General features: G+C 36.8%; 1 protein-coding gene across 1 annotated transcript in view; it reads left to right on the top strand.

The window, feature by feature from the left end:
- Positions 1–24,464, top strand: part of TTC6 (tetratricopeptide repeat domain 6) — a 184,248-nt gene that overhangs the window by 95,560 nt on the left and 64,224 nt on the right. The window contains exons 6-8 of the mRNA XM_054575999.1: positions 4,270–4,411; positions 20,915–21,019; positions 22,708–22,800. Of these exons, the coding sequence (XP_054431974.1) occupies positions 4,270–4,411; positions 20,915–21,019; positions 22,708–22,800 (340 nt within the window). The remainder of the gene's footprint in view (positions 1–4,269; positions 4,412–20,914; positions 21,020–22,707; positions 22,801–24,464) is intronic.

Raw genomic sequence — 24,464 nt, forward strand, 5'->3', positions numbered from 1 at the left:
TGGATAAATTAGATAAAAAAAGTGATATGTATACATACATATGGAAGCTTTCACCCCCAAAAAGCAAGATACACTCTCTTTCCAATGCACGTGGAACACTTTGAAAGATATACCAAATGATAGGACACAAAACAAGCCTCAACGAATTCAAGAAAACTGAAATCATAAGAAGCATTTTCTCGGACCATGTGGGCTTGAAACTAGAAACCAGCCTCAAGGAAAAGACTCAGAAACTTCAAATGCATGGAGACTGAGTAACATGCTATGAAAAAATGAATGGGTCAATAAAGAGATCAAAGGGGAAATCAAACAGATTTGGAAAACAATGAAAATGAACACAGACCAGTCCAAAACCTATGGGACGCAGCAAACGCAGTCCTGAGAGGGAAGTTCATACCAATACAGGCCCACCGAGAAGAGATAGAAACATTTCAAATAAACAACCTAACCATACACATTCAAGAACTGGAGCAACAACAATAAACAAAGCCCAGAGGGAGTACAAGGAAGGAAATAATCAAGATCACAGCAGAACTGAATGACACAGAGACTAAAAGAACAATTCAAAGGATCAATAAATCGAGGAGCTGGTTTTTTGAAAAGATCCGAAATCGACAACCCTTTAAGAAGACTCATCAAAACAAAAAGGGATAGGACCCCAATAAATAAAATCAGAACTGAAGGAGGAGAGCTTGCAACTGATACCACAGAAATACAAAGGATTGTAAGTAATTACTATGAACAACAATATGTCAAGAAATGTGAAAACCTGCATGAAGTGGACTCATTCCTAGAAAAATATCATCTTCTGAAACTGAAAGATGATGAAGCAGAAAGCCTGAACAGACGGGTAACAGCTGGTGAAACTGAAGCAGTAATCAAAAAACTCCCGGCACGCAAAAGCCCTGGACCGGACGGTTTCACAGGAGAATTTTACAAAACATTAAGGAAGAGCTAAGCCGTGTCCTTCTCAGACTAACCCCCAAAACCCAAGAATAGGGAAGTCTCCCAAACTCTTTTCATGAGGCCAGCATCATCCTAATCCCAAAACCAGAAGAGGACACGACAAAGAAAGAAAACGACAGGTTGATATTGCAGATGAACTTAGAGGCTAAAATCCTCAACAACGTATTGGCTAGCTGCATCCAGCAATACATTACAGAGACCATCCACCATGGTCAAGTGGGATTCATCCCAGGGATGCAGGGATGGTTCAATATTCGCAAATCAATAAACGTAATACATCACATAAACAAAAGGAAAGACAAAAATCACATGATCATATCAATAGATGCGGAAAAAGCATTTGATAAGGTACAGCCCCCATTTATGATCAAAACACTCAGCAAAGCGGGAGTAAACGGGGCATACCTCAACATAATAACGGCCATATATGAAAAACCTACAGCCAACCTCATACTCAGTGGGCAAAAACTAAAAGCTTTCCCACTAAGCTCGGGATCAAGACAAGGTTGTCCGCCTTCACCACTTCTATTCAACGTGGTGTTGGAAGTCCTAGCCACAGCGAACAGACAAGAAAAAGAAACAAAAGGCATCCAACTTGGAAAGGAGGAAGTAAAACTGTCCGTATTTGCAGATGACATGATAGTGTACATACAAAACCCTATAGCCTCCACCAAATAGCTACCCAACCTAATAAGTGAATTTGGCAAAACAGCGGGGTACGGAGTCAATATTCAGAAATCAAAGGCATTGTTGTACGCCAACAATGAAATGTCAGAATCAGAAATCAGGAAAGAATCCCATTTGCTATAGCAACAAGAAAAATAAAGTCCCTAGGAATAACCTTAACCAAGGAGATAAAAGACCTGTACTCAGAAAACTACACAACACTGAAGAAAGAAATTAAGGAAGACACAAATAAATGGGAGCACATACCGTGTTCATGGATTGGAAGATTTAAAATCATGAAAATGTCTATACTATCCAAAGCAATTTATAGATTCAATGCAATCCCTATTAAAATACCAATGATGTATTTAACAAGATATAGAACAAACATTTCAGAAATTTATATGGAACCACAAATGGCCCCAAATAGCAGCTGAAATTTTGAGAAAGAAGAACAAAGCAGGAGGGATCGCACTACCTGACCTCAAACTATATTACGAGGCCACCGTAATCAAAACAGTCCGGTACTGGCATAAGATCAGGCATATGGGTCAAGGGAACAGAAATGAAAGCCCAGAAATAAACCCATCTCTCTCTGGTCAATTAATATTCGACACAGGGGACAGAAGCATAAAATGGAGTAAAAATAGCCTCTTCGACAAATGGTGTTGGGACAACTGGACAGCTACATGCAAAGAAATGAAATTCAACCACCAACTTACACCCTATAAAAAATAAACTCAAGATCGATAAAAGACTTCAATATAAGTCGCGACAACATAAAAGTCCTAGTGGAGAACATAGGCAGGAAACTCTCAGAAATTCCACGCAGCAATATTTTCACCGATATGTCCCCTAGAGCAAGGGACATAAAGGAAACAATAAACAAATGGGAGTTCATCAAAACAAGAAGCTTGTGCACCGCTAAAGAAAACGTCAGCAAAATGAAAGGAGAACCAACCGAATGGGAAAATATATTTGCCAATGATGTCTCGGACAAGGGTTTGATCTCCAAAATACATAAAGAACTCACACGACTCCACTCCGGGAAGGCAAACCATCCAATTAAAAAATGGGCAAAGGACCTGAGCAGCTCCTTCTCCAGCAAAGATATACAGAGGGCCCAGAGACATATGAAAAGATGCTCAGCATCACCAGCCGTCAGAGAAATGCGCATTAAAACCACAATGAGATACAACTTCACACTGGTCCGAGTGGCCATCATAAACAAATCAACGAACAAGAAAGGCTGGTGAAGTTGCGGAGAAAAGGGAACCCTAGTGCGCTGTTGGTGGGAATGCAGACTGGCGCAGCCACTGTGGAAAACAGTTTTGAATTTCCTCAAAAAGCTAAAAGTGGAACTGGCTTTTGACCCCGCAATCCCACGGCTGGGATTATACCCTAAGGGTTCCGGAACACCTATTCAAAAGCACCTATGCACCCCAATGTTCATAGTAGCACAGTTTATAATAGTGAAGTGCTGGAAGCAACCCAAGTGCTCATCAGTAAGTGAGTGGATCAAAACACTATGGTACATTTACATAATGGAATCCTATGCAACAGGAAGGAAAGAAGGAAGGAAGGAAGGAAGGAAGGAAGGAAGGAAGGAAGGAAAGGAAGGAAGGAAGGAAAGAAAGAAAGAAAGAAAGAAAGAAAGAAAGAAAGAAAGAAAGAAAGAAAGAAAGAAAGAAAGAAAGGAAGAAAGAAAGAAAGGAAGAAAGGAAGGAAGAAAGGAAGAGCTACTACCCTATCACATCCTGGATGGAAGTGGAGAGCATTATGCTAAGCAAAATAAGCCAGGAGGTGAAAGACAAATACCACATGATCTCACCTATAAGTGGAACCTAATCCAGAAAATAAAAAAGCAGAAAAAATATAAGCAGCAACATTGAAAGAAAAAAGAAACCGACAGTAACAGGAGGAGAGGAGGGTTGGGGGTAACTGGGAAGGGAAGGAGAAGGGTCAAATCAAAGGACACATATACAGGAGCCATGGACAAACCCTAAGTGGGGAAGGATTGAGGGTGGGTGGTGGGGTGGGTGGGCCAGGGGAAAGTGATAGTGGGAAATGAAGACAAATGTATTTGAATAATAAATAAAAATGAATTAAAGAAAAAAAGTACTGACTTTCTCCAGTCGGTTTCATCTGTCTCCAATAGAGAAAAACCCTGTGGCCTTTCTCCTTGTGGAGCTGCTTGCTTGGCTGATCCAGTTTTCTGTCGGCTTTCTAGTTTTGTTTTCAGTTTGGTTCTGGGAGGAGGGAGGTGCATGACTTATCTTCCTACTCTGCCATCATCTTGCCTCCCTAAAAGCATTTTCTGTGTTTGGAGTGGGAAACAGGTTAGCAGTCCCAAGGTACTGAGCTTTTAATTTCTTTCAATCAGGTTTATATAGGGTGATTTTATTATTCCAATGTAACAAAACAAAACCATCATAAAGATAATGACTTAACTGTATTTAGAATCAAACATAATTTAAAAAAATTCTTATCCATTTTGGATTATCTGATTTTGGCACAATCTCTGTTTAATACAGATATCAAATGTCAGTGTATTTATCTCAATAGAGATCTGAAATGGCAGCAAACGTTTTTTGCATTATAATGACTTAAAAAATTATTGTTTTTATTACACTGTAGAATACTGCAAGGAATCCCCCTTATGGGTGACAATGAAGCATACATTCCCGTCCTTCCAACAACACCAAGGATACCACCTGAATTGGCACAAGGAACTAGACAGCATGCTCACGAACCACATCTACAACTTTTGGGAGAGGAGGTAAGAACCTCCTTTAATATTAATTTAAACCACCTTACAGGCTCTCAAACTTTAGGGCCCTTTTTATATTCTTAAATGTTATTAATGACCTCAATAATTTTTATGTGCGTTATATTTATTGACATTTATAATGTGGGAAATTAAAACTGAGAAAACATTAATTTTTTTGTCTATTAAAAATAACAGTAAAAAGTCATATATGTTAACATAATGTGTTTTGTGAAAAAAATATTTTTAAACAAAAAATTTGATGAGAAAACTAAGATTATGCTACTTATTTTACAAAATCTCTTTAATGTCTGGCTTAACAGAAGATAGCTGGATTCTCATGTCTGCATTTGCATTCAATTTTGTGGTAGGTTTTTTTTGGTTGGGAAATTCTGGTCTTGCACAGAAAGATAGCTGGAAAAAGAAAGATTATTTTAACAGCTTTTTGACATAATTATGGATATTCTCCTTTGATAATATGCTAAAACTTAATGAGTTTCTTGAAAGTTGGTTTTGAGACTTCCACATCTGGGGAAGATAAGGCATAAGTACTTTTACTTTTCCCTTCTTCCTGCTAAGTACAACTAAAATCCCTGGATGTTAAACACCTAAAAGACTCTGAAAGATGGAGAGAATGAAGTACCCTAATTAGGAAGTGTGGGGCCTAAGAAATGACATGGTTGTGAATTAGTTCCTTGGGTTTTCTTTTTGCTTCATATATTCTACACTGAAAAGGCTGGTCATCTGGAAACAAAAACAGGTCAAGCAAAAAAAAAGCCCCAACAAAAATCTGCTTTCTTAAGCCAAAGAGCCAAGAAAGGGGCAGCCTAGCAAGGCAGAAAAATTTTAGACAATAGCCACTCCATTTCAGCCAAGCATGCTGCGGGGCGCGGGGGTAGGGAACAGTGGTCTTATCCCCACCTTTACCAGCAAAGGCCTACTGGGAAATCTAGAATTTTACTCTTGTCAGCGTAGAACGAGGCACTCTAAGCACCCCTGCCAGAGTGGTGCCAAAGAAGGCTGAGTGTTGAGCTGTAACTTTCATCTTAAAAGAGTGGTAATGAGATTACCCCTCCATGGTGTTAATTGAAACCACAAGGGGATCCTGGACTTTCACCCCATCCAGTAGTCATGAGTCACTCCTTCTCTTCCCCACTGGGCTGGGATCAGGGGAGACCCAGTGGAATGTCAGTTAAAACAGATAGTTTAAATATGGTCTAGAGTCTCATAGCATAACCCAAAATATCCAAATTTGAATTGAAACTTATTAATCATATAAAGAACTACGAAATCTTAAACTGAATGTGAAGTAACAATCAAGAGAAGCCAACACTGGGAAGACAGGCAGGCTAAAATTATCTGACAAAGATTTTACAGGCACCTCCATGAAAATGTTTCAAGAAGCAATTTGAACACACCTGAAACATTTAAATATAGAAAGATTCACAGCAGCACACTGATAGTAGGGGATTTCAACCCCCCCACTGTCAAAAATGGACAGATCTTCCAAACAAAACATTAATAAACATATTGTGGCGCTGAATGACACACTGAATCAAAGAGACTTAACTGACATATATAGAACCTTACATCCCAAAGAAGAAAAATACACATTCTTTTCAAATGCTCATGGCAGTTTTTCAAAGATAGACAACATGATAGGACACAAAGCAAACCTCAGCAAATTCAGGAAAATTGAAATAATACCAAACTTTTTCTCAGAACACAAGGGCTTGAAACTGGAAATCAACCTCAAAGAGAAACTTCAAAAACTTGCAAACTCATGGAGACTGAGGAGTAGACTATTAAACAATGAATGGGTCAATATTGAGATAAGAGAAGAAATCACAAAATTTCTGGAAACAAATGAAAATAAACAGACAACAGTCCAAAACCTATGGGACACGGCAAAGGCGGTCCTGAGAGGGAAGTTCATAGCAATACTGGCTTACCTAAAAAAAGATAGAAACATTTCAAATAAAAGACCTAACACTACAACTTCAAGAACTGGAGAAACAACAACAAATAAATCCCAGAGCAAGTAGAAGGAAGAAAATAGTGAGTTCTTTATGTATTTTGGAGATCAAACCCTTGTCCGAGACATCATTGGCAAATATATTTTCCCATTCGGTTGGTTCTCCTTTCATTTTGCTGACGTTTTCTTTAGCGGTGCACAAGCTTCTTGTTTTGATGAACTCCCATTTGTTTATTGTTTCCTTTATGTCCCTTGCTCTAGGGGACATATCGGTGAAAATATTGCTGCGTGGAATTTCTGAGAGTTTCCTGCCTATGTTCTCCACTAGGACTTTTATGTTGTCGCGACTTATATTGAAGTCTTTTATCGATCTTGAGTTTATTTTTTATAGGGTGTAAGTTGGTGGTTGAATTTCATTTCTTTGCATGTAGCTGTCCAGTTGTCCCAACACCATTTGTCGAAGAGGCTATTTTTACTCCATTTTATGCTTCTGTCCCCTGTGTCGAATATTAATTGACCAGAGAGAGATGGGTTTATTTCTGGGCTTTCATTTCTGTTCCCTTGACCCATATGCCTGATCTTATGCCAGTACCGGACTGTTTTGATTACGGTGGCCTCGTAATATAGTTTGAGGTCAGGTAGTGCGATCCCTCCTGCTTTGTTCTTCTTTCTCAAAATTTCAGCTGCTATTTGGGGCCATTTGTGGTTCCATATAAATTTCTGAAATGTTTGTTCTATATCTTGTTAAATACATCATTGGTATTTTAATAGGGATTGCATTGAATCTATAAATTGCTTTGGATAGTATAGACATTTTCATGATTTTAAATCTTCCAATCCATGAACACGGTATGTGCTCCCATTTATTTGTGTCTTCCTTAATTTCTTTCTTCAGTGTTGTGTAGTTTTCTGAGTACAGGTCTTTTATCTCCTTGGTTAAGGTTATTCCTAGGGACTTTATTTTTCTTGTTGCTATAGCAAATGGGATTCTTTCCTGATTTCTGATTCTGACATTTCATTGTTGGCGTACAACAATGCCTTTGATTTCTGAATATTGACTCCGTACCCCGCTGTTTTGCCAAATTCACTTATTAGGTTGGGTAGCTATTTGGTGGAGGCTATAGGGTTTTGTATGTACACTATCATGTCATCTGCAAATACGGACAGTTTTACTTCCTCCTTTCCAATTTGGATGCCTTTTGTTTCTTTTTCTTGTCTGTTCGCTGTGGCTAGGACTTCCAACACCACGTTGAATAGAAGTGGTGAAGGCGGACAACCTTGTCTTGATCCCGAGCTTAGTGGGAAAGCTTTTAGTTTTTGCCCACTGAGTATGAGGTTGGCTGTAGGTTTTTCATATATGGCCGTTATTATGTTGAGGTATGCCCCGTTTACTCCCGCTTTGCTGAGTGTTTTGATCATAAATGGGGGCTGTACCTTATCAAATGCTTTTTCCGCATCTATTGATATGATCACGTGATTTTTGTCTTTCCTTTTGTTTATGTGATGTATTACGTTTATTGATTTGCGAATATTGAACCATCCCTGCATCCCTGGGATGAATCCCACTTGACCATGGTGGATGGTCTCTGTAATGTATTGCTGGATGCAGCTAGCCAATACATTGTTGAGGATTTTAGCCTCTAAGTTCATCTGCAATATCAACCTGTCGTTTTCTTTCTTTGTCGTGTCCTCTTCTGGTTTTGGGATTAGGATGATGCTGGCCTCATGAAAAGAGTTTGGGAGACTTCCCTATTCTTGGGTTTTGGGGGTTAGTCTGAGAAGGACACGGCTTAGCTCTTCCTTAATGTTTTGTAAAATTCTCCTGTGAAACCGTCCGGTCCAGGGCTTTTGCGTGCCGGGAGTTTTTTGATTACTGCTTCAGTTTCACCAGCTGTTACCCGTCTGTTCAGGCTTTCTGCTTCATCATCTTTCAGTTTCAGAAGATGATATTTTTCTAGGAATGAGTCCACTTCATGCAGGTTTTCACATTTCTTGACATATTGTTGTTCATAGTAATTACTTACAATCCTTTGTATTTCTGTGGTATCAGTTGCAAGCTCTCCTCCTTCAGTTCTGATTTTATTTATTGGGGTCCTATCCCTTTTTGTTTTGATGAGTCTTCTTAAAGGGTTGTCGATTTCGGATCTTTTCAAAAAACCAGCTCCTCGATTTATTGATCCTTTGAATTGTTCTTTTAGTCTCTGTGTCATTCAGTTCTGCTGTGATCTTGATTATTTCCTTCCTTGTACTCCCTCTGGGCTTTGTTTATTGTTGTTGCTCCAGTTCTTGAATGTGTATGGTTAGGTTGTTTATTTGAAATGTTTCTATCTCTTCTCGGTGGGCCTGTATTGGTATGAACTTCCCTCTCAGGACTGCGTTTGCTGCGTCCCATAGGTTTTGGACTGGTCTGTGTTCATTTTCATTGTTTTCCAAATCTGTTTGATTTCCCCTTTGATCTCTTTATTGACCCATTCATTTTTTAATAGCATGTTACTTAGTCTCCATGCGTTTGAAGTTTCTGAGTCTTTTCCTTGAGGCTGGTTTCTAGTTTCAAGCCCACATGGTCCAAGAAAATGCTTCTTATAATTTCAGTTTTCTTGAATTCTTTGAGGCTTGTTTTGTGTCCTATCATTTGGTATATCTTTCAAAGTGTTCCACGTGCATTGGAAAGAGAGTGTATCTTGCTTTTTGGGAGTGAAAGGTTATATATATATCTCTCACTTTTTTTATCTAATTTATCCAAAGGTTCTAAGCCCATTTGACCTAATGCGTCTTTCTGCTCCACAACATCCTTGTTGATATTTTGTTTGGAAACTCTATCCATTGTTGAGAGTGTGGTGTTAAAATCCCCTACTATCGGTTCGCTGCTGTCTGTATCTTTCTTGAAATCCTCCAAGATTTTTTTTATATGTTTGGGTGTTCCTGCGTTGGGTGAAAACAAGATTTATGTTTTCTCGATGGATTCTTCCTTTGAGGATTATGAAGTGTCCTTCTGTGTCTCATTTTACGGCCTTTCTCTTGCGATCTCTTTTGTCTGATATAAATATTACTACAGTCGCTTTTTTTCCCCTGTCCATTTGCTTGGAATATTTTTTTCCACCCTTTTCCTTTCATTCTGTGTAGGCCCTTTGTTTTGAGGTGAGTGTCTCGTAGGCAGCATATGTGTGGGTCGTGTTTTCTTATCCATTCGGCTGCCCTTTATCTTTTGATCGGAGCATTTAATCCATTTACATTTAAAGTTATTATTGATAGGTATTTATCCATTTTTTTCCTCTTTGTACCTGTGTTCCTCTCCTTTGCACTCTTTTTCGCCATCCTCTTAAAGCAGTCCTTTTAGCATATCTTGCAATGCTGACTTGGTGGTGGTGTATTCTTTTAGCCTTCTTTTTTGTCTAGGAAACCCCTTATTTTGCCTGCCACTTTAATTGAGAGCCCCGCTGGGTAGAATAGCCGTGGTTGCTGGCCTTTGCTTTTCATGACGTGGAGTATTTCTTGCCATTCTGTTCTGGCTTACGTTGTTTCTGTTGAGAAGTCAGCTGCTAGCCGTACCAGGGCTCCCTTGTATGTTATTACCTCTTTCTCCCTTGCTGCCTTTAGGGTTCTCTGTTTGTCTTTGATAGTTGCCATTTATTCATGACGTGTCTTGGAGTGGGCCTCATTGAATGGGACCTCTTGAATGGGACCCTCTGTGCTTCCTGGACTTGTGTGACTATTTCTCTCCTCCAATTAGGGAATTTTTCCATCATTACTTTTTCAAACAGGTTCTCTATCCCCTGCTCCTCTTCTTCTCCTTCTGGATCCCTATTATACGGATATTATTATGTTTTATGCTGTCCTGCATTTCCTGTAACACCTCTTCATTCTTTCTGAGTCTTTTTTCATTTTCTTGCTCTTTCTGGGCGCTTTTTTCTACCTTGTCCTCCAGCTCACTCTTTCGATCCCCTGCTTCATCTAGCCTGCTTTTGATTCTTTCTACAGTGTTCTTCAGTTCAGAAATTGTATTCTTCATTTCCTCTTGCCTCTTGTTGATAGTTTCTATGTCCTTTTTCATGCTGATACAGTTTGCAAGAAGTTCCTCGTAGTTTTTGTTAATTCTCTCTGGGGTCACTGAGCTATTGAGCTTCCTTATGACCGTTGTTTTGAACTCAATATCTAATAGTTTACTTGTCTCTATTCCATTTAGTTCTCTTTCTGGCGACTTCTCCTTTCCTTTCAATTGGGCATCGTTTCCTTGTCTTCCAATTATTTGTGAGACTTTTCTTTTTTGCTTCTGCTTCCTAAATTGATCAGTCTTGCCTTCCTGACTTTGTGTTGTGATCTTCTGTGGTAGGAGACCTGTGAGATTCAATGGTGCGGTCTCCTTGATCTCCTGAACTTGCTGCTCTTAGGGTGTCTTTTATGCCATTTATGTTGGCTCTCTGGAAGTATCAGGGGTTTTATTGTTTTTTGGTCATTCTTTTGTGGGTCCTTCCCTCCAAATGGTTAAATGAAGGTCACTCTGCCCTCCACATCTTGTGTGTTTTTGTGCAGGTGGTGCCAGAATAACACCACAAAGCCCTGGAAGCAAATCCACATCCAGAGAAATAACTCCCCTGCAATCCCACTATCAACAGCAGATGAGCCAGTATTAATAAGGCTATAAATGGATTAAGAGTATTCTAAGAAAGGAGATAAATCAACTATATTTTCTTTCTGGGTTTGCCCCTGGTGATGTCTGTTGTTGACTCTGTCTAACCTTAGGCAGTCTTTTGGAGACTTTCAGGAATCTACTGTTTGTGGTTGTTTCCTTCAGTTTTTAATATAGTCACTCTGCATTCATCCGTCAGGCTCAGGCACTACAGGTTGGGGCAAAGTCCCTTATGGTTGTGGGGCTATTGTGTCCTCTCACAGTGCTGCTGAGGGGTGTGGACTACCTGAGCAAGATGGCTGCTGCCATCTGGGGGATGAGTCAACACTGGAATCCCAGCAGCTACTCCCTTAATTCTCTACTGAGAGCCTCCTTTCCTAGTCTCTCCTCAGGTGTTTCTAGTCCACTGTGCTCCTGTCTTTGCTGGAGTCCAGTGTAAGTGACTGCAAATAAAAATTTGTGGTTTGGCTCTTTAAACAGCTCTTTGCATCTCCAGCCTCCTATTTCTAGCAGAGAGCAACCCTGCCACTTTTTACAGCTGGCTATTATCTGCATACTTTTTGGTCTCTGGTGCTCTAGGCTAGGGATCCCCACTTATGACTGAGATCCCACTCTTGTCAGGCAGATCCGACGGGCTGCTTAAATATCCTTCTGTCACTGCTGCTGGTGGCACCCAACCAGCTTTCTTGATTCTCCACCACCCTTCTTACCAGTCAGGTTGTGCTGAAGCTCATTCTTCTGTCTGTCCAAGGTTCAAGGCTTTTCTCTTGCAATTATTCATTTGGTTGTTCTGGGTTACTTCTCCACAATTTAGTTGTAATTCCAGATTTGTCCAGGAAGGAGGTCAATGTGACTTCCATTTACTCCTTTGCCATCTTGTCCATTTGAGCACTATTTATTATAGCCAAGACATGGAAACAACTTATGTGGCCTTTGACAGGTGAATGGATAAAGAAATTGTGGTATGTATATATATTCAGCCATAAAAAATAATGAAATCTTGTCATTTATGACAACATGAATGAACTCAAAAGATATTATACTGTGAAACAGGTCAGAAAGAGAAAGCCAAATACTGTGTGATCTCACTTATATGTAGAATCTAAAAATAAAACAACCAAGCTCATTTATATATAGAACAACAGATTGGTGGTTGCAAGAGGCAGGGAGTGGGTGGTAAGTGAAATGGATGAAAAGAGTCAAAAGGTACAAATTTCTTGTTATAAAATAAATAAGTTATGGGGATTTAATGTACTGCATGGTGACTACATTTAATATACTGTTTTGTATTTTTGAAATTTGCTTAGAGTGTAGACCTTAAAAGTTCCCATCATGAGAAAGTCTATAACTATGTATGGTAATGGATGTCAACTAGATTTATTGTGGCAACCATTTCACAATACATACAAATATTTAATCATTATAGTGTACACCTAAATTAATATAATGTTATTTGTCAGTTATATCTCAGTAAAAATAAGCAGAAAGGAAATAGAAAGTCTTAGTCAAGAAACAGAAAATATAGAGAAAAAAGAAAAACTTTCAATTAAATATAATAATTAAAACAAAAAGCTCAGTGGATGGGGTCAAAAGTAGAATGGAGGAGACAGGAAAGAACCAGTGAATATGAAGATAGAACAGTAGAATTTACCCAGTCTGAACAACAAAGAAGAATAGTCTGAAAATAAATTAGCAGAGATACAGGGTCCTGTGAGAATCTAACAAAAGATCTAATATTTGTGTTATTGCCACACTGGAAGAAGAAAAAACAAGGGAGGTGACTGAAACTACATAGGAAGAAATAATGGCTAAAAATTTCACTAATTTGGCAAAATGATTAAACACATTTAGGAAGCTGAGCAAACCCCAAGCAATAAACATCTAAAGTCAGCTGTAGCAAGCCACCCAGTAATCAAACTTCTGAGACTGACAAAGAAACAACGTCGAAAACAGCAACAGATGAACAATATGTATATTATACAGGAGAAAACCACTTGAATGGCAGTGGATTTATTCTCAGAAACCACGGAGTCTGGAAACAAAATATTCAGTGACAGAACATTTTTCAGGTGCTAGAAGAAAAGAACTGTGACCCCAGAGTCCTGTATCTTGAGAAATATTCATGAATAAAGGAAAATCAAGATATTTTCTGATTAAAGAGAAATAAGAGAATTTGTTTCTTAAATCTACATGTGAGTCTACAATCAATTCAAAATAAGAACTTTAATAGCATCTTCTTTTGTGCTTTCTAAATTATGTTGTCAGTTAAAGCAACAATTTCCATATTGTTAAATATACATAGAAGAAATGTTCAAGACAAGAACATTATAGAAGAGGAAGGATAAAGAGACATATAAAGGAGGGAAAGTTTCTACACATCACTGGACCTGGTAAAATAATGACATCAATAGATCTTGATAAGTTATGTTTATATAATTTAATACCTACAGCAAAACTAAAATCCTATATGAAGAGATACACTAAAAAAAATCATAGATAAATAAAAATAGAATTTTGAAATACGTCCTAGTGATGGGAAGGCAGGAAAAAGAAAACAGGAAAACAAAAGAAATCAGAGAAAACAAACAGAAAACAAAAAAATGAAATGGCAGACAAAATCCCTAACTTAAATGTTAATTGTCTCAATACACCAATTAAATGACAGAGATTGCAGAGTAGATTAAAAAATGACTCAAAAATATAGTGTCCAATGAGAAACTGACTTCAAATATAATGATGATTCAGGGATATTGAAAGTAAAAGGGAAAAAAGATTTATCATGCAAATATAATCAAAGAAAAGCAGAAGTGACTATCAATATTAGATAAAGTAGACTTCCAAGCAAAGCAAGTTATCAAGTACAAAGAAGAGCATTATATTATGATAAAATCATGGATCCACCAGGAAAGCATAGCAATCTTAAAAAGTATACACACCAAATAAAGAACCTGAAAAAGTGTTAAGAAGAAGAAGAGGACAAAGAAAAAGAAGATGGGGAGAAGGAGGTGGGGAGGGGGAGGGGAGGAGAAGAAGAAAAGAAGGAGAAGAAGAAGGAGGAGGAGGAGGAGGAAAGAAGGGGAAAAGAAGATGAAGAGGAAAGAGAAATAATGAGAAAAAGGCAATTCTACAATTAGAGTTGGAGACTTCAACACCCCTCTATAAATAATTAATGAACATTTAGATAGAAAATCAATAAGGATGCAGAAGAACTTAAAAACTCCACCAACCAATAGGATCTAATCAAAATTTATAGGACACTATCTGTACCTTAGAAGAATAGAATACACATTTTTTTTTTAAATTCCCAAAGGACATATAGCAAAATAGTGTAAATCTGTAATGGAATAAAACTAGAGATCTATTGATAACAGAAAAAAATCTCAAAATAAATGAAATCTAAACAATACAGTTTAAGTAATCCATGGGTTAAAGTGGAAGCTTCAGGGGATTTTAAAAAATACATGGAAAATGAACTGAACTGAAGTAAAATGAAAATACATTAAACTTCTATATAGTGAAATTTATAGCTCTAAATGCTTACAATAGAAAAAAGAATGTATTGATCAATAATTTAAACTTCTACCTCAACACCCAGGAAAAAGAGCAAAATAAACCCAAAGCAAACAAAGGGAAGGTATAATAAAGAGCAGAAACCATGAAGTTCAAAATAGGAAAACAAGAGAGAAAAATCAATGAAACACAGCTGTTCTTTGAAAGACTATTAAAATTGATCTCTAGAAAGGCTGACAAAGACAAAAAGAGAAAAAAGTTACCAATATTAGAAATGAAGCAGGAGATAACGCTACAGAGTCTGCAGACATCAAAAGAATAGTAAGACAATACAATAACTCTACATACATAAGTTTGAAAAAGTAGATGAAATGAAGCAATTCCTCAAAAAACACAAACTACTACAACTCACTCAATATGAAATAAACAATTTGAATAGCCCTATACCTATTAAGAAAATTGAGTTCTTGATATAAAAAACTCCACTCTCACCCCTCTGGAAAACAGTTTGTCAGTTAAAAAAAGAAAACAAAAGTGACCATGCAACTACCACTCAGCAATGAAAGAGAATGAACTAGGGATATATGCAACTACAAGGATAAATCTTCAGAGACTTGTGGAAAAAGCCAATTCCAGAAGACTACATAGTATATGATTTCATTGTATAACATTCTCGAAATGAAAAAATAGTGAAATGAAGAACGGGTTAGTGGTTTCGGGGTTTTAAGGTGGAGAGTGAGGACGACTGTGTCCACAACGGGACACCATGAGGGATCCTTGCAGGGATGGAGATTTTCTGTCTCTTGACTATCATTATCAATATTTTGTTTGTGGTATTGTACTATGTATATTTTTGTGAGATGTTACGTTTAAGGTAAACTGGGTAAAGTCTAGATGGGATCTCTCTGTATTATTTTCTAAATCTACTTGTGAATTTATGATTATTCAAAATACAAAGTTAATTGAAGGATTGTAGTCATTGAACCAAAAAAAGAGCAAAAGGACATTTGTATGTCCTCTTTGGAGAAGTGTCTGTTCAGGTCCCTTTTCCATTTTTTATTGGATTCTGTGGGTTTTTCAGTGTTGAGTTTTGTAAGTTCTTTGTAAATTTTGGATGTTAACCCCTTATCAGATGTATTGGTGAATATTTCTCCCATTCTATGGGTTGTCTTTTATTTTGTTGATGGTTTTCTTTGCTGTGCAAAACTTTTTAGTTTGTTGTAGTCACATACGTTTATTTTTTCTTTTGTGTTCCTGGGGAGATATGTCAGATAAAATAATGCTAAGAGCAATGTCTGAGATATTGCCTATGCTTTCTTTTATGATTTTTATCATTTCGGGTCTAATATTTAAGTCTTTTCTCCATTTTGAATTTATTCTTGTGTGTGGTGTAAGAAGGTGGTCTAATATTATTTTTTTTGCATGTGTCTGTCCAGTTTCCCCAACATCATTTGTTCAATAAACTATTGTTAGTCCATTGTATGTGCTTGCTTCCTCTGTCTAATATTAATTGGCTTAAAAGTGGAGTCTATTTCTGGGCTCTCTATTCTGTTCCATTGATATTTGTTTCTGTTTTTATGTTAGTAACCATGCTGTTTTGATTCTATGGCCTTATAGTATAGTTTGATATTAGGCAGGTGATTCTTCCAGCTTTGTTCTTCTTTCTTGGGATTGCTTTCAGAAAAATCTTTTAGTACTGAGAACCTGGTAAGCTCATGGCGAGGGACACAAATTTTCCAGAGTTGTGATTTTTGATACAAATTTAATTTTTTTCAATGGCATGTACTCTCATTAGCTTATTTGAAATAATAGGTTGGTCTCATTCTTTCTGAAGTAAATGCTTGCCACATACTTGTTTGATGTTTGTCCTCTCAAATGAAAATTGTGGTAGTGGAGTTCATAACTCTTAACAATAGCACATGAGCTACATCTCCTGACAACCACCATCCTGCTTCCCTGTGGCTACAGAAATACTTATGTGTACTTCTCATTTAGTCACATTGAATATTAAAGAAATGTGTACTTAAAATTAAGATTTAACAAAATTAACAATTTTTCCTGCTTTTTTTTTTTTTTTTTTTTTTTTAAAAAATTTTTACCCCCCTTTTCTTCCCTCTTTTCCCTTCCCCCCCCCCCCTCCCCCTCTTCCCCTTTTTTTTTTTTTTTTTTTTTTTTTTTTTTTTTTTTTTTTTTTTTTTTTTTTTTTTTTCTGGTGGGCTTTTTAAAGGTGCTGCCCTGATTCCTACTAAGGTCCCATCGCTTTTACCCAATATTTTTTTATACCATTGGTGCAAATTTCAACACAGTGAAAAAGGCAAATAGCCTCTTAGTGTTAGTAAGAAAATAGTTTTCATGAGTGGAAAGGTTCTGAGGCTCTCCGGGTTTCTGACCAAAACTGTTGTTTGTGTTTATGTTACATTTATAAGACACTTATCTCTAAAACTAATTTACAAGTCTCCCTTAGTAAACAGTATATTCTGACCTTGGATCTTCAGTATGAACATGAGTTATTATATTGAGTTAGAATAGGGGCTGTGCAGGTGCTGTTACACTAAGTTAACCTGGGTTGCTTGATAGCTAGTCAGTCAGTTTGCTGTGCAATCTCTCCCCTCCTGTCAAGTTCTAACAGCCACCACCCCTGCTGTTTCTAACCATTTTTCTAGGTCTCCTCTTAGGTAGTTCTGAGCATTGCTGGGGAAACCAGTTTACTGTGATGAATGTTTCATCACTAGTTTAATTTGGTAAATTCTCCCCTGAAGGTTCATCTGTGCTTTTCCTTGAGTGCAAACTCCTGTTGTTTCGCAATAGATTTTCACCTCTTCCCATTTAGAGGTTTGTACCTTGCTTACTTCTAGAGGTATAATTTTATGCTTAAGATGTTGGAAGTCGACTACCTGGAAGACGTTACTGAATTGTATATGTCATCACTTGAATACCTGGAATTTTCTTAATTTTCAGCTGGCCTTTGAAGAGTTTATTCATCTTTTAGCAAGGACTCCTGGCTCTAGGTCTGCACCGCATGAGATGATGTGGTCTGCCCAGCAAAACAGAAGAGTCGGACGGAAACTTGATTTTACATCCTGTGCAAGACAAATTAACACGGCAACTTCAAAATCAGCCTTTCTCTAAATATTCTGTTGGTTAATAGGAAATATGGTCAAATGTATGGAATAGTTGAAGTATGTATGACTAGGAAAAGTGGTCAAGGCTCAGTGGCGTCTTATAATTATGAACCTTTATTTATTGTGTTTTGACCTTGGTGTGTTCCTTCAGAAAGGCTGTGTGACCCCCCGTGCTGCCGGGGATGTCACTGTCACGGTTTCATAGTTAGCGCCAGAGCGATGCTTTTCAGTTGATGCTTTAATATTGTTTGAGCTCATTTTTTTTCTGATGAAAGAAATCTTTTTCTGGAAGAACGCATAGCCCAAATATTGTTAAAAGTCAATGATGATGTTAAAGAAAACATAATTACTGATAGTACTGTGGATTCAAACAGCTATTATTTTAAAAATTTTACCGCATTTTCTTATGAATGCCTGATTATTTTCACCTCCAACTATGTTTTAAAACTGTTTTTTTATTTGCATTTATTATTATATCCATAACTCATTTTATTGCACTTTGTAGATGCTGTGTTTTTTTACAAATTGAAGGTTTGTGGCAGCCCTGTGTTGAGCAAGTCTATGGGTGCCATTTTTACAATAGCTGTTTTGTTCACTTTGTGTCTCTTTGTCACATTTGAATGATTCTCACAATATTTCAAACTTTTTTCATTATTTTATGGTGACTTGTGATCAGTGATCTTTAATGTGACTTATAATTATTTTGTGGCACTGCAAACTGCATCCATCTAAGTTGGAGAACTTGATGATAAATGTTGTGTGTACTGACTGCTTACCCACCTGGCTGTTTTCCCATTTTTCCCCCCTTCCTCAGGCCTCTCTATTCCCTGATACACACCAATATTGAAATTAGGTAAGTTAATAACCCTACAATGGCCTCTTAAGTGTTTGAGTAAGAAGAGCCAATCGATACGGCAAATTTCACTGTTGTCTCTTTAAGAACTTGCCTTAGCCATTGCGTTCAGGTGTCATGTCTTCTTAAGCTTTTCAGGGCTGCGAGAGATTCTGACACTTTTTTTTTTGATAACCTTGACAGTTTTGGGGAGTACTGGTCAAATATTCAGTAGAATGTCCTCCAGTTGGGGTTTGCCTGTGATCTTGGGAGAAAGATCTCTGAAATAAAGTGCCATTTTCATCACGTTGTGCCAGGCTTCCTATTATCAACACAAGTCATCACTGCTGATGTGAACCTTGATCACCTGCCTATGGTAGCATTTGCCAGCTTTTTTCATTGTGAAGTTCCTATTTTTCCCCCTTTTTCATACTGTATTCTTTGGAAATCATTAGATATAGCTCACACTTAAGGAGCATGGAGTTATGTTCTACCTCCTTGAGGGCTCAGTATATACAATAATTAATTTAAATTTGTGTAGATTTTTCTACTTTTCCCATTAATTTATATATTCAATTATTTATATCAGTATGACTTGCAGATATTTATGTTATACTTGGAGTTATAATCCAATACTATTTATTATCATATTTTGCTAAAATTTCTCAAGCTTTGGTCATTGAGAGAGAGCTCTTTCAATTGGCTCCTATGTCCTTTCAGCATACCCCATAATTGTGGGAGTTTTAAAAACTCTTTCTAATTTCTGGCAATACAAGATGCTCTAAGCTCATCTTGTATATTTTCTGCCTCAGTCCATGGAATCAGCAATTTCTACAAGAAACCCCAGTTCCCTTTATTAAAGACTGTAATTAGCAACCCAGAGCAGGACATGAGGTGTGCTTGTTGCTGCCGGGGCATTGTGGCTTCCAGACCTTCTCAGATGACAGCATATGTGTGTACATTAACCCTTGTGAATATGCATATTTAAAAATATTTCTGTATATAACTGAGTCTAAACTAAGCCAAATACGAGTTCATACTGTTGTCTCCAACTCTAATTCATTACCACCTAGGTCATTCTAGCCTCCTCCCTCACTTATCTTTAAATTCCTACTCCAACAGTGACAAACCTGGATCCTACCATTCTCCATCCATTTATTTAATTGCTTAATTCAAGTATAGAAGTGTACATGTATAAATGTATCAGAATTGTTAACCCATATTCCTATGGGAAATTGCAAGCTAAAGTACAGTGTTATATAGTTTCTTTTGCCTTTAGTTTTATATATCTACTCATTTCCAAATTACTGTCAGCAATTTTTTGCTCATCCCTCTTCTGTAAGGTTGTTTCATACATTTATAACATGGTTAGATTGTTTTGTTACAGTTTGTATTCCATCTTGGGACATCTCTTGATATCCTAAACAATTAAAAGGAGATTATACATTAAAGTTTACTCTGTGCTGTAAAGTTCAATAGGTTTTGGCAAATGCATAATGTCATGTAGCTACAATTTCAGCATCATAGAGAATAGTTTCACCTCCATAAAAATTCTCCTCTGTCTGATTAATTTTTATTTGGAAAAAGTTTTTAAAAACAAATAAATTACAGAAAGTAAACTAAGATGTGCTTGGAAGTATATTATCAAGTATTTATAAATATTAACCTTTTGTTTTACTTGTTTTAGACTTTTTAAAATAAAATAAAGTTGAAAAATAATTTAATTAAGTCCTTGTACTTCCTAGTTTCATTTCTCTTTTTCTTTATCCAAGGACAGTCACTGTTACAATTATGGTCTTTCTAGTCCATAATTTTATACTTTACTAGGTTTATTTGTGACCCTCAACAATATATACTATATGGTTCCATGTGTTCTCTGTAAATTTATATAGAGACATTATTTTGTATACATCTTTCTAAAAATACTGTACTTCTAAGATATAGTATAGTCTATTGTAGTTTAAAATTTTTTTGCTTGAATGGCTTCATTAATGTTTAGTTATATGTATATACCACTTTTATTCATCTTTTTCTCTGGTAATGGACATTGAGATTGGGCTTTGCTTTTGTTATTTCAGAGGCAGTATGAACACCCCTGTACCTATCTCTTTATGCACATGTGTAAGAATTTCCTTAGACTATATAGGTGGAAGTGAAATTATTGCATCACGTGGCATGCACATTTCCTATTTAAATAGAAATGGTCAATATGCCACTAGTGTGGTGTGGTTCTACTAATTTCTCCCCATTCTTGGCACCACTTGGGGTTGCCAACTTTACATTTTGCTAATCTGATGGATAGGAAAAGTTTTACCAGACTTTCAGAGGCTATGAAACACATCACCTCACGTTCTGGACAACTAGATATGATTTTGATAGGAGCTTGGGTTTTTACCCTGGGAACTGATCATTTGTTAGTTTCTAATAGCCTTATATATTGTTTTCAAAGGTGTCCGCTTATCCAGGATTTACAAAGATGTTTTGGAATCTAGCTTCATCCAAATTCTCTGTTCCAGTATCTGTCATGAAGGAAACACTATATCCAAAATATGAGGTAATATACTAAATGAATTTTTTCTATTGTTGCTTAATAATTAAACTGTGTATTTGATTGTTATATTAAATTTTATATTTTCAACTGCCTCCTAACATTTATTGCATGCATAACCAATTTCTGCAATATTCTTAGAGTGAAGGACAAGAATTTTCACATCAGATATCATGTAAGCACTACTGTAATTGCTCTATGAAGCAAATTAGTTTGGGCAATATCTTGGCATATTCCAACATATGAAGCATGTTCTCTCTTAAAAAGCTGTCATTGACTGTTAGTAAATTCCACTGTTTTAAGATCTGTAAAATACACTACAGTACATCCTCACTTAACAGCGTGTACAGGTTCTGTGACTTTATGCAAAATGACATATAATGAAACCAGTTTACCATAGGCTAATTGATACAAACATAGTTAAGTTCCTATGGCATCATATCAATGTTATAAAACATTCAAGGACCTGCTGTATTAAGGTTTGTGTTTTTGTTATTGTTAAAAGCATTCTTTTAAATATGTAATTGATAATATTCTATCATATTTGAATATTTTGTGTAAGCATATAATAAAATAGTTCCAAAATTTTTTGTGTATCTCTTATTTTGTCTTTGAAGAATAATGATGAAATTTACCAAGTCTCTTTTTGCTGTGTCTTGTAATTTTCTTATGTTGTGCTCTAGCTATTTTCCAAAAATACAACAGAAGAGAATGAACAAAAATAAATAAGTGCTGGTGATTCCTAAGTTGCCAATAGCCTTCCCCATATCTGTTTCATTCTCAGTGATAATTATGATACTTTTTAAAGCTGATTTCCTATTGTATAAACATTTTTTGAATTTGAAATTTTAAAGTTGTCTGAGACCAAAAAACTTGCAGCAAACTAGGTAGAAACATAATTTATTTCATTATGAATCCACCAGGCTCTCAAACTTAGGTCTGATTCAGGATAGAGCAGTAGTACATTTAATAATTTTAATCATTGCAGCAGTTTACCCATACAACAATAAACATACATATATAACAGTTCACTGAGAGGTGTTTGAATTATAAGGAGATTTTTATTTCACTTAACATTTAAAATGCTTTTTTGTATTTTATAGTGAATAGTAACAGGGACAGTCACCTGAACGATATGTTTTATTCATAATCCTGACATTGCCAAGCTGCATAGATTCAATGCTAACCTATGAGATCTCAGGACCATTGACTGCTCCTAAGATTAGTGGTGCCTGAAATAATGTTTGATGTATCTATCTACTTGACTAACTGCCAAAGCTGAAGCCCAATTGAGGGTTTTGGTCAAATATTAATGTTGCAGTGGGACTTTGATGCATCTTTGGTGAATGTTTCCTACAGTTCTGCCCTTTCCATATATTTTCTTTTGTTAATAATGTTGTACTGTAGCCCTGGCTGGTGCGGCTCAGTGCATTGAGTGCCGACCTGCAAATCAAAGAGTCGCTGCATCGATTCCCAGTCAGGGCATAAACCTGGGTTGCAGGCCAGTTTCCCAGTAGGGGGCACATGAGAGGCAACCACACATTGATGTTTCCCTTTCTCCCTCCCTTCCCCTCTCTCTAAAAATAAATAAATAAAATCTTTAAAAAAATGTTGTCCTGTAAAGTAACAGTGGTCATAGGCTTTTAAAAGTATTTCACTATTAATTGAAAACTTATTTTTTTTTTAAATCACAGAGTGTTCAAACAAGCAGAATTTTAATTGAGAAAATTTCATCTGAAAGCAAGGAAAGCATCATTACCTTAAGTCAGCATAGCAGAAGTCTTCGTGTATGTATAATTTTTATTCTGAATTGTAAGGTGGTTACTTTATTTGTCTACAGCTCAGGTATTATACCTAGGAATTTTGGAAATTATTTCTTGATGCTTCTGCAGTCCAGGAAATGCCTCCAAACATTCACTGGCATCTTTGCTGAGGACACATTTCCTCTTTTTCAAATGCATTGTCTTTATGATACTCAGATGATGTTATTTAATAATCAAGAGTGGAAATCTGTGAATTTTCCTACAGTTTCTAAAATATCTAGTTTTGTACTCATCACTTCTTCTCTAAGTCTTAAAAGATCAAAAGAATGTGTTCATAAATATTTTTATAGTGGGAGAATTGTTCCTGACCATGAAACAAAGTAAACCTGAATTCTTTAAATGGAAATTAGACTTGTGCTCACCTTTATCATTACAGTATATCCGAATAAACAAATTAAATAATAAACTCATCAGGAAGAAAACAGATAGTGATTGAGAGGAGAAGAAAGGTACAAAATTTATATGATTGATCTAATAACTGTCCTGCATATTATGGGGACAAACAAAAAACAGTTATTCTTCTCTCATTATAGCCTTTAGACCTCTGCTCCCCTTTGCTGCCATCTTGGGTTGCTGAGTGCTCCCTGGTAGAGAGTCTTAGTTCCCTGGGACAAATCAAATCCCTAGTCTAGTCGGTTAACCAATTTCCTTATGTGTCCTTGCCTCTTCCTACACAATCTGGTAATCCTTTTTTTCGGAGGGGATAATGTTTCTATTTAATATAGATCACTTTCTTTGCTATTTTTTCTTTTAGTACTTAAGAAATGTTTGTCTTTTTGTATGTTTGATCTTCATAGTCCTCACCAGCCTGGGGTCATATCATTCTAGTTCACTGTTTTATCCATAGCAGCTAGAGCAAGACCATTACATACAACACAATTAAACCAATGAATGACTCTTTCTAGTTTGAAATGTCATTTGCACTTGCTAGACTACTGTAGTAGCATTACCTACACCTACCTGTCCGATAATTCCCATTTCTAGTACTGCTTCTTCCAATCCATGCTCCTTCCTGCCCCCAGCTATAGCCTTAAAACACAGGTAGGATTATGTTACATATGTCTCAACAATCTGAATAATTCACCTGCCAAATAAAGTCAGAGTGCTTAACTAAGTCTTATAACCTGACTTCAAATATATTTCCTATCCTACTTCCCATTATTATTCTGCCTTCATGTAGCCTCTATGAACCCTGTACTCTGCACCAGAGTCCTTGGGGACCATAATCCCAGCACTTTGACACTTCTAGGCTCTGGTTTAGGCTATTCCATTGCCCTGGGATGTTCTCAGTCCTTCTCAGTCCACTGAAACGTCACTGCCTTTCATAGGCCAACCTGATGCTATCTCTTCAAGTCAGTCTCTTCAGGTTATTTCCTGTTTAGACTTGACCTCTCCCTCTCCTGTGTTCCTTCACACCTGGTTTATGTCATCTTTACAGTCAAAGTGCCACAGTCACTTTGGCTTACAGTTATTTCTTTATGTCTCTTTTCACTATTATAATGGTCCAGGATGTGGACCATACTGATGTCCTTCCCAACCCTTTCAATGCAATAGCTCTCATAGTAAGTGATGACATTTGTGTGGTCCTGTGGAGTAGAAGGTCAAGGTTACACATGACAAGGGGTCAC

Source organism: Pteronotus mesoamericanus, unplaced genomic scaffold (genome assembly GCF_021234165.1).
Source record: "Pteronotus mesoamericanus isolate MK-2021 breed Mesoamerican mustached bat unplaced genomic scaffold, CSHL_Meso_final contig_100, whole genome shotgun sequence".
NCBI lineage: Eukaryota > Metazoa > Chordata > Mammalia > Chiroptera > Mormoopidae > Pteronotus > Pteronotus mesoamericanus.